The sequence below is a fragment of the Vanessa tameamea genome, chromosome 7 (assembly GCF_037043105.1).
Source record: "Vanessa tameamea isolate UH-Manoa-2023 chromosome 7, ilVanTame1 primary haplotype, whole genome shotgun sequence".
Lineage (NCBI taxonomy): Eukaryota > Metazoa > Arthropoda > Insecta > Lepidoptera > Nymphalidae > Vanessa > Vanessa tameamea.
Window position 1 is genome coordinate 10,530,297 of NC_087315.1, and position 11,655 is coordinate 10,541,951.

The 11,655-nt window shown below is 30.3% G+C and overlaps 1 protein-coding gene across 2 annotated transcripts; it reads left to right on the forward strand.

Annotated features, from left to right (window-relative positions):
• The first annotated feature begins 8,970 nt into the window (after positions 1-8,970).
• LOC113398346 (larval cuticle protein LCP-30-like) lies at positions 8,971-10,862 on the forward strand. 2 transcript variants are annotated; one of them, XM_064215447.1, is made up of 6 exons: positions 8,971-9,030; positions 9,464-9,507; positions 9,584-9,805; positions 9,969-10,088; positions 10,162-10,286; positions 10,323-10,862. In XM_064215447.1, the coding sequence occupies exons 1-6, from the start codon at positions 9,013-9,015 to the stop codon at positions 10,763-10,765; spliced, it is 972 nt and encodes a 323-aa protein (XP_064071517.1). In that variant the 5' UTR covers positions 8,971-9,012; the 3' UTR covers positions 10,766-10,862. The 2 variants fall into 2 exon arrangements, with proteins under 2 accessions (XP_064071517.1, XP_064071516.1); XM_064215446.1 differs by having other exon boundaries at positions 8,975-9,030; positions 10,162-10,862.
• The last annotated feature ends 793 nt before the right edge of the window (positions 10,863-11,655 follow it).

The following is an 11,655-nucleotide window of genomic DNA, read 5'->3' on the forward strand; positions in this document are numbered from 1 at the left end:
ACTTTAATCTCAGTTAAAGTAAAGTCATCAACACGCCGTCAAATAGGTATATTATCACTTACGGTAAGCGATCTCTCGGACGGTGCCGCACTCATAAATATTCATGTATTTTAGTTTATGTTCAATTTTTACATTACGACGCTTTTACGTGAAATTTGATGTGTTACCCTATTATCTTTTATGAGTTATGATTTATAAAGTGGTGATATATCTTCTAATACTTTTTTCTTTGTGTTTCAATCAAACTACTGGACGTATCGATGTGAGACTGTGACCAATAGACTCGGAATCATCCGTAGATGTTTGTAGGATATTATTTTTTTTTAAATTCCGTTGAAGCGAAGTGGGCGGATTGCATCTATTTTATTAGGGTTTTTAACAAAGCTAGGTCATATACGAGTGTTTTAATATGTATATAAATACAAATAAGTCGATATATTCATTGAAACGTAATTAACAGGTCGAGCTAACATTTTATATAATCCATATCGCTACTAATATTATAAATGCGAAAGTTTAAAAAAGAATTATATAGGTAGTCGGACAAGCACATGGGCCACATGATGGTAAGCTGTCCCCACTACCCATAGTCAATTGCACTGTAAGAAATATTAGTCATTTCTTACATCGCTATTTGGCCGCCAACAATAGTTACACTGGCTCACTCACCCTTCAAACTAGAACACAACAATACTGAGATTTGCTGTTCGGCGGTAGAATATATGATGAGTGGGTGGTACTTATCCAGACGGGTTTGCAGAAAGCCCTACCACCAAGTAAGCCAGAAAGTAACTCTGTCTGTTACATCTTCACACTTAAACGGGTGAAACTATATATCACCAAAATAGCCTTCTCCTTAAAAAGAGAGGAGACCATAGCTCAAAAGTGGGATATTTACCGACTGTAACTTTTTTTATCAACATATTAAAAGGCTCCACACATTAAACATTCAATGTTATTGAATGAACAGTGTAAAAAAATTGGTTTAATAATGAACGAACCATTTGGACTTCATTTTTTTGTACGAAGTATTTATTAATAAAACGTTTTTTAGTTTCCATTTTCATTGTAAAGAGAATAGCTTAACTAAATAAATCACAAACATTTCGTCGTATAAATTAAATTGTAACAATAGCATTAAACGTGACATCTCGTGAACGTATCACGGACGGGGTGCTGTTGTTGGTTGATCTATGAGATTTTCCCGCACGTTGGACATTCCGTTCCTCACTATATTTGTTTTTACTGTCGAGTAAGAGATGAATGATAAGCATAAATTTACCACATAATAGACTCAGACGACTGAAGCTTGCCCGAAAACCGCAATAACGAGTTCTATTCACTGCACTGTATAAACTTACGGTAAAATTAAATTGTTATTGTGGTTCATTACATTACAAAAGAACCGACTAGCTGATTGGTTAGAATCTGTTAATCTTAAACGAAGAGTGCGGATTCAAACCCAGCATCACTAATTTTCATATGCTTAATTTGTGTTTATAAATAGTATTTTGCTCAGCGGCGAACAACATCGTGAGACAATCTGCATTTATTTTATGAAAATCTGCTACCTGTGTTATCCACCCACTATTGATTGGCCTGGTAGAATAAGCTTCAAACCTTCTTCTAAAAGTGAGAGTGGTACATTTACTAGATAGCCTTTTTTTAAATAAATCAGCTAGTGGTCGAACTATTAGGCCACCTCATAAGGGTTGACGAGCTTTCGAGCCCGTTCACCAATAAAAAAGTACAATGTTACGACAAACATGTAAATGGTTTGAATGACTTTATTTGCTCCTCTTAACTTTAAACCGTAGGTCGCCTTTTAATTTAGAGACTGCACTTTGTAAATCAGTTTCAGGATTAATAGTATAAAAATTCAAAAAGTCCATCTTTATACAGACGGCGTTTAGCGTGAAGCGTACACGCTTGGATGACCTTTCAACGATTTATGGCTGAGACTGTACAGAGAACTGTTACATTATTCATGATTTTCTTTCAAAGTTCACATCGTTCGTTGTTTACCAAATAAAGCAGTCTGTTAATAGGTGTCAATTTTTTTTCTTAAAATCGTCTTATCTACACTCTGAATGACGTATTTTTGTATTAAATTTTAAATGTCATTATTTAAAAATCATCTATGATATTTAGGGAAGCAAGGTGTTATATTTTTTTTTAAATATGTTAATTATTAAAATTTCAATTGTAAATTGTTTATCAGCCTCGTTGTCATAGCGTGTACATATTGAAATTCTTTGTACGCTACTATTACTGAATATAATTATTAATGGTTTTTGGTGATTTTTTTATGGATTACATATCCATATGATACATGAATAATATTTTATCGGTTACTTCATTATTTCGGATTATCCGATTGTTTCAGATAGTTTCGGATACAAATATTACATTATTTAGGAATACGAAAAGAAAGATATTAATTTGACTTTATTTAATATTAAGTAATCCTATAATCACAGAAAAAGAAACAAATGTCTTTAAAATACAATTAGCTAACTAACTAAGCTAACAATTTAAGTATATACCATGCAAAAACAAAATATATAATACTTAATGTTTGTATCGCTTTCGGTCATAGATACATAATTATTTTGGATATCCGACTGTTTCGGTTATGGAGCTCCTTAACGTCCCTGCTTATATCAATATACGATAGTGATATTAAAAAATCATAGTACTAAGGAACGAGGTCCGTCCTCCTGTATAAGACATTTAAATACGAGATATCTGCTAAATATCTATTTTATAATATATATACAATTCCACTCGGTCATGATTTGTAAAGTAACTATATTTATTTTTTACTTGTGTATAATTAAGGCCTTAATGTTTACAATTTTGAGCGATTAAATTGTAAAAAAATAAATTTTACTCTTGGGATTTGTAGTCATCTATACTTATATTGAAATATAAGTATTCGGTTAATGTAGAAAACTAAAGTTTAATAATAATTAGTCAGATTAGTAAAAAAGAAACCGGTATTTAATAAGGAAATAAAAGATGCAACAGTTGTTGCTACGCAATTAGTAAATCGAGTATTATATACGTGATATATTAAATGAAATAAAAGTAAACACACACTTCAGCTTTATATACTGGTTCTACAAGATTTGATATAACACGAAAATTAATTTACAGTTGGAAATATAATACTAATATTAATATTATTATATAATAAAGCTGAAGTATGTGTTTGTTTTTTTTTTGTGTTGAACTATTATAATCTGGAACTACAAAAGAATTTGACAGAAGGCGCCGCAGAAGGCGGCGAACCTGGAGGCTATGTGCACCTTTGCAGAGTGCACATCTGCCTATTTCAGCAGTGGATCACGATTGGCTCATGATGATGATGATTTTATTGTGATAAGAATTAATATTGTTTATTTACGTAAACTAAATTCTTTGATTGTTTTCCAAAATATTTTTTATTAGTTTGTAAATTTAGTGAAGCCATAACAGTCACGGGATGAAGCTTACTTAGTCTATTGATGACATGGTCAATTTACGACCTTTTAAGTGGTTCTATTAATATCTATAAATATGCATATTGTTTATTATGTTTGTTCTTCACCGCTAATATATGTTATTAGATACTTGACTTAATTTATTAATTATTTCGTTACTGGAACATTTTCTTGATAGCCTTGAAACTGGTAGACCTTAATATTGTTTACAATTGTGTGTACATAAAAATGTATATTGATATATTTGTTTTAGACACTTTTTTTATTGCATGGTACGTGTTCACCACCTTTTTCATTGTTATGTTAATGATGATGATCTTATTGCGGTGTTCTAGCATGAAACTTCAAAAATAACCCTCAATTGAAATATATTTATTCAAAAGTGATATTGAATGTATAAATATCTTGAATAATGTTATATTTCATAATGGAACCGTAGAAAATATAGTATTTCTTTCAGCAGAAAGATTTATTGTTTGCTCAGATTCCACGCTTCGACCTTCGTGTTTAATGGTAACCATCTGGATGAACTTACCAATTTTAACAAATTAAACTAAATAATTGTAACATCAGTGGATTCACAGCGAAAAACGGCAGTTGTAAAAGTACTACATGGTATTACAAGAATAACATTCGTAAAGTCAAAGTCGAAATGATTATTCAATATAGAAGTTTTACACTTACTTATTGATAGTTAAAAATCTACCACCGGTTCGGAAATTAACACCTCGGATCTGAGAAGAATCAGCGAAAGAAACGCAGCGGATTTTTTTTTAATGTAATTTTTTACAATTATTGTTTTTATACAATAACAATACTTATATTTTCGTTATTTGAAACAGGCTGGAGGCGAACTAAGAAGTAATTAGTGTTGCAATATCCTGTAGCACACAAATACTTTTTAACGATTCTGTTAAATTTTGACAATGTTATTGATAAATGTTTTGAAAAAGTTAAATGAACAAATGTCTGTTTTAATTGCTTATTTAAGTTTTTAATTAATCCAAGTGGCCACAATGATCAGTACTAAAAATATTTATAATACATTTATATGGTACATAACAAAGGCGAGATGGGCCAGTGGTTATAACTCGTGGATCTTAACCGATAATTGTGAGCACCAATGAAATTCCATGTGTTAAATATTCCATGTCTCTTAAATTTATTTCTCGGACTCATTACAATGACTAACGGACAAAGAGAGTAAGCGACACAAAAACGTGAGCAGCCAATACTATCAAATGGTGATATAAATCACAATTTTTTGTTACCTCGTATGATCATAAATATGTATGTGCTGAAATGAAATCATCAGTTTTTAACTAGTTCTACTTAAGTTCAATAATTTTATAAATATATTATCATATATCATACATATTTATTAATACACATATAATCTATTAAGACTTATATTATTTATTTAAGTTTTTATTCAAATAATATAGACAAATAAATTAAATACGGACAATAAGGTGTAACAAATATTATTGATCTATAAAAGCTAATGTCATCTTTAGCAATAATATTAATAAGATAAAAATCTGCTCCAACAATCGCTTTTATCTTTCTATAATTAATCCTCTATCTTCTTCTTTAAATGTCATATATTTATCGTGAGTAAAATGTCGTAGGAATTCACTTGAGTTGAATAAAATTCTACATTACATATTTACTAATATATAAAGAAATGGAGCGGGATTAGCTTCAAACGTCCATAAGAAAAGAGCAGACAAAAAGCCCAGTAACAGGACATTTACCGTTACTTGACTTTTTCTCATTTTAGGCTTTGTTCCATTTTACTTTAAAACTACTTGAAAATATAATAATTACTGCTTTCTGTTGAGTCGTTATATATAAGATATTTATTAATCCTATACATTAGGGGAAAAGGGTTACACATTGCGCAACTGTCGATGAGCGGATATAACTTAAAATATCTCATGAAATGTGAAGTGTGCACAACATTTACTCTTTAGTATAATAGGCCAGTCAATAAAGCCCGTGAAGGTCAAGTAATTAGTATCCTTATGATTTTTTTTTATTATATTCATAAAAAAAAGTATTTAAATTTACATTACACGTTCTCATTTCACACATTCTAACAACGCTAAGGTAATTTTACAAGTAGAAATGTTCAAATAAATAAGGTACAAAAAACATTATTTTTTGTTAATAACTAATTTTGCACTAAACAATGAAATTTTAATACAAGGTAAGTTATAATTATTTACACCTTCTGTTCAATTTTCAACCAACTAACAATTTTTGTCACAAAGTTATAAGCAAAAACGCTTTTCACCCTCTCAACCCGTTCATCCCAGAGGGTTGAAAATTTTTAATTGTTATTATTTTAACGTCCCTAACCACATATCAAAAAATCATAATGATACTAATTACTTGACCTTCACGGGCTTTATTGACTGGCCTATAAGACAAATGTAAAATTGGATTAATTTATAACCTAGCTAAAAAATCTATAACACATAATTAACACGTTGAATTACTGAGCTGTTATCTATTATACTGTTACACTAGACAACAGCTTAATAATAATTGTTATGACGTCTATAAGCGTATATTGCCACAAAAAGTGCTTAAAACGAAAATCGTGACTAATTTATACAGTCGTTATTTGTAATTTTAATGAATTGTAAATAATATTTACTGGAGAACTGACAGCGTGGAATGTAGCATTTTCCAGTTGAATCACAATTCTGATTCCCAAATATGAATAATTATTGAGCTGAATATTTTATGTATATTAATATAAACAAAAACCTTCATTATATAAGTATTATAAAAATTACAAACAATAAAAGCAATAGTGAAATTCTAGCAACATTTCTTCAGAAGCTTCGTAACAGAAATACTATGGTTTGCTCATAAAAAAATCACTATAATGTCGTAACAATACACTAAATCTAACATCAAAATTATAAGATTCAATTAGAATGTAATACTTAATATTAAATATAATATGAATTATTAGTATCTATTTATTACTGTCGAGTATCTGTCACTTAAAAAAAATATTTATTTTTATCTGGCAACATTAACATTGACAGAAACTTGTAATGGCGGGAAAAATTTTCCAATTTTATTTATTTTTTACTGGGCATCGAGTATAATGGTATTTTTAATTATTATAAAATTATTTCAGAAATCCTAAGAAATGTCGTTTTATTTCTGAGTTAAGACCAAGTTCTTTAAAAATGTATATCAAAAGAAATCAGAATCGTTATTATGTAATGGGCCAAACAAAACGAGTAAGTTAAACAGTCGACTAATACCTGAAAGGTACCGAACTTTATCGTTTGACTCATGATCGAAATAAATATCAAATACATATATTTAAATCAAATAACTATTGAACTACTAAGAGCATCATATTTTCCAAATATATTTAAAATATAACCTAATCTCAATGTCTTTATAAAAATATATTCTAACCTGCTATCAGTATTTTTTGTATAAAAATATTATTTTGTCGTGAAAACTATGTTTCTGTATTTGTGAATACACACTCATCAAAATCACACAAAACTATCGACCGTAAATTTTTGTGTAAATTATTATTTTTTTGGATGTACAATTTTTTTATATTAAACTAGTTGTCGCCCGCGGATTCGACAATGCCTTACGAATGTCACCAACTTGAAATTCGGGATAAGTAGAATTTGTCCGATTGATTGAGTATATGAAGATATTTTTATTCTATTAAAAATCAAAATGAAATACTTTATGAAACGAAGGCTGTTGGAGGAATGTAATATTTTGTAATTTATCGACATTTTCTTATCAGTATATTGAAGCTGAGCCGGAATTCGAGACTTCCTAAAATAGTTATGTAAATATATGTATCTAAGTCAATACAAAATGAATGCATTTGAATTATTAGCATGTTATTAACATTTTAGTAATTTATTGTCCTTGTTTGCGGATGGTGAGGTATAATTGAATCGATTAACGTTGTCCGGTAGCATTTTATGAAATAAAAAAAGGCAGAATACATATCTATATATTGCCCTTATATGCTTATTTTCTAGGTATAAGAGTTAAACTTATAAGTATTTATTTACAGATAATCTTCATAATACTTGACCTTGATGATTCATGATGGTCCTTTTATAGTTTTCAAAAAATATTTTTAAGTAGATTTAATTTTCAATATTCATTTAAACACAAAATATATTCTACGAAAATCACTAGTTATTGCATTGAACAGGAGATATATTTTTAAGATAATCCCTAGGTGGAATAATAGTTTGTACCTTTATGTTATTTTTTTTATAAATATATTACATTTCTAACAAAAAATTGCTATTTATCTAAAAAATCCGTTGAGATATTGAACTAATCTATAGTTTCGAACGCTATAAATGGACTAGCACTATATATTATCAATCTTAAAATTCTTTAGATTGTAAAAAGTCATGAATAAAAATATTCATTGTTAGTTAAAAACTTCTAAATATTTTAAGGAAGTCTGAAGTTAATTCCAACACGCTGCTTCATTGCGACATATGCAGGTTTCCATACGATATTTGGCACTGCCGAGCACGAAATGGATTTTAAACACAAATTAAGTACGCGGGAACCCATGCTTGCATATGCAATTTTAAGCTTGTGATTTCGGTTACGATCTTGGTATAGTTACTATATATTGGGCCACATCGGCTTATTATAAATAAGGAATATTAAAAAAAATCATAGAAAGAGGAAACGGAAATATTTTCAGATTTTACTAGAACTATCAAAATCCCAAGTGATACGAATGGTTAATACTAACGTTATTATGAATGGTATGTTAAAGTTGTTAAATAGGTGACAAAGATGTCATATTACTATGTCATATTTCAATATATATATGTATGTGTATTGAAAAAAAAGTATTTTGATCTAATCATCTAATTAAAAAATGTGTGGCTCTTGATTTATGTTAATGTCTTAAGAAGTGCTGCCATTTACTATATTATACTATTTGTATCATATATATATAAAATATAAAAATTGGTTTGTTCATAATAAAAAACTGTTTTAAAAAAAAAGAGAGGAATAATATAATATTTTTATTTTAATACTTATTTAGTGGTTAAATAAATAAATATTGTAATAAAGGTTTACGGGCTACCTAGCGATGTAAAAAGTCACAGGATCGATTCTGACCCCTTGGGCTATTGTCGTTTCCACTCCTAACACAAGTGATAAGCTTAAAAGAAGGGGTAAATAGGAATATTAGTAATTCCTTAATTAATTTGGGCCACTGCTAGTATTCTTTTTTTTAAATATATGGAATGATTTATGTAAACATTAAAATTAATATAACAAAGACAAAACATTGAAATAAAATCGATAGACAATATACTAGAATTCCAAATAGAAAATAAGGTCAAGGTATGTTAAATAGTATATTAAAAAATAGAACAGAAGTCATTCAAATTAAATTGAAGATGAAAATGGTATATATAGGCGCTCATCTTTAAATAATTTACATTAAAAGCGATAAGCTGTTAAGGATCAACACAAAATGAAGTCTCTACTCATGGTATGTGTTATATATAATATTTTATATTAAATATATAATTGCATATTTTGTTTTATGATTAAAATATATTTATAAAAATAACTTGTATTGATATCACTTGGTATAAATACAAGTTTGATTGCATCGGTTTTAATCCAATGAACAAATGTTTTGTGGACATTGAAACTATAAGTTGATGTTAAGTAACTTGGAAGTAATTTGAACAGATATTCTAAGTTAACTATATAATGTTCCCCCTGAGTAAGTTCGCTGCATTTACTTTGGCAATCTTTGAACATTAGACAGTTTTTATATAGTTATAGTTAATGCTTGCATTTAACCTGATATTCTTGCTAAGAAATAGTAGAAGGCAAAAATTTAAGGGTAAATTAATTAAACATAAATTAATGTGTGTTTTTTAAAATTAGTATTATTATACATTAATGTTTTGTAGGTCATTGGTCTGGTGGCAGTTGCCCTGGCAGCTGAAACCGATGTGTAAGTATTCCGTTTAGTTTTTTTTTTTGTTATTTTGTCAATAGAGAAATGTTAACTATAAACATTTCGATTTTAGGACTAAGCCCGTATTCCAGTACATCACTACAGCCTCGCCGATAGTAACAACATACGATCCTTACCGGTACTACACCGGCAGGTATGTCAGGCCTACTGTCGCTTCCGCTGGTCGCTACGACGCAGGGCGCTACGACACTGGTCGTTACGACCCCGGTAAATACGACCCTAGCAAATACGACAAATCAGGTCGTTACACTCCCGACAACACAGGACTGTACAAGTGAGTTTTAGTACTTTATTTGTAAATATTTAAAAAAAAAAATTAAAAACCTACTTTTTTTTTAAACATTCTAAAATATTTTAAAACAATATTTATATCATATTAATTATTGATGAAGTAAAACAAAGTTGTACTGTCTACCTTTACGTTATTTGTTTTGTAGCGGTGACCGTGGCGATCGCGGCAGTGCTGGCGGTTTTTACAGTGGCTCTTTCGACAAAGGAGGCCCTGGTGGATTATATACCGGTGATAGCGATGGCCAAGGCTACACTGGTGCTAACGCGTAAGTTCGATCGATCGGACATATAAATCGACAAATATTTCATTTTTTCTATAATTTAATTTATTTTTATTAGAGCGGCTTATCGTGAGCCAATCACCACGAGCGCACCCGTGACCACAAGCGCACCCGTGACCACAAGCGCACCCGTGACCACAAGTGCACCCGTGACCACAAGCGCTCCTGTGACAACAAGCGCACCTGTAACTACCAGCGCACCTGTAACTACCAGCGCACCTGTGACTACCAGCGCACCTGTGACTACTGAAGCACCTACAACCACAAGCGCACCCATAACTACAGCTGCTCCAACGACATCGGCTCCCACTACCATCAAATTTGTTAGCTCTACACCCTTATACGTTAAGCCCAAACCCACATTTGTTCCATACGTTCCAGCTCCTATTGTTACGAAGTATAATCCTGATACTTATGATTACAAATACGGTATCATCCGTTGGGAAAGCGATGTCCTCCCGGAAGGTTATCATTACCTTTATGAGACTGAGAACAAAATCCTCGCGGAGGAAGCTGGAAAGATTGAGCAGATCGATAATACTAGCAGTGGAATGAGAGCTAAGGGTTTCTTCGAATATGTGGGACCTGATGGTGTCACCTACCGAGTAGACTACACCGCTGACGAGCGTGGTTTCTTACCCAGCGGCGCACATTTGCCTTAATTAATATTTTGCTGTTTATGTTTTTCAAAATACTCATTGTTAAAATATTTTAATATTTTTGTTTCAAAGTTATAAATATAGGTTCATAAATGTATAATTAATGCCTTATTATTTACCCTCGACGTCTTGGTTAAATAGAACATGGTTAAAATGTTGGTTTAAATCAAATCGAATCAAAATATTTATTTATTCAAGTACGCTTCTAAATGCACTTTTGAATCGTCATGTCACAGTGTTGAAATTAATACAAAGATACTACCGGTTTGGAAAGTATATTCTATAGAGTATAACCGTTAAAAAAATCGGTAGTTAATCTTTTTCACCCCTTTAATTACAGAGTATGTCGAAAAGTACAATATTTTTTTTATATATCCTGCCTTGAAATCCATAAATTCTATGTCCATGGTTTTTTAACTTTAATGTAATCTTTGTATTGTACTTACAATAAGAGTCTTATTTATGAATGTTTTTAACATGAGCTTTAAAATACTTTAATAGGCCAAGTTAAAAATAGGTGTGGAATCTTATTATACAAACGAATACCGCGCCCCAGGAAGGATGTTAACATAGCGAAGTCGGAAACTGGATGTTATTAGTTTAGTTTAGGTGTTAATAGTAATACTATAACAGTTTAATAAGATTTATTACTATAATATGGTAAATATTATAGAATAATGAAGTCAATACTTTAAATAAAGGAGACTGACTAACTTGCACCAATGGAGAGCCTAAGAGATAAGGCAGATCCAAGTAAGCCCAGGATAATTTATATAAATAATATATATAAATAATAAGGACACGAAAAAGCCACACTTGCAAAATTTTGTAAACTTTGTTATGTTAGTAAAACAATTACGAATTTCGTCCTATTAATCGATGGAATAAGGTTT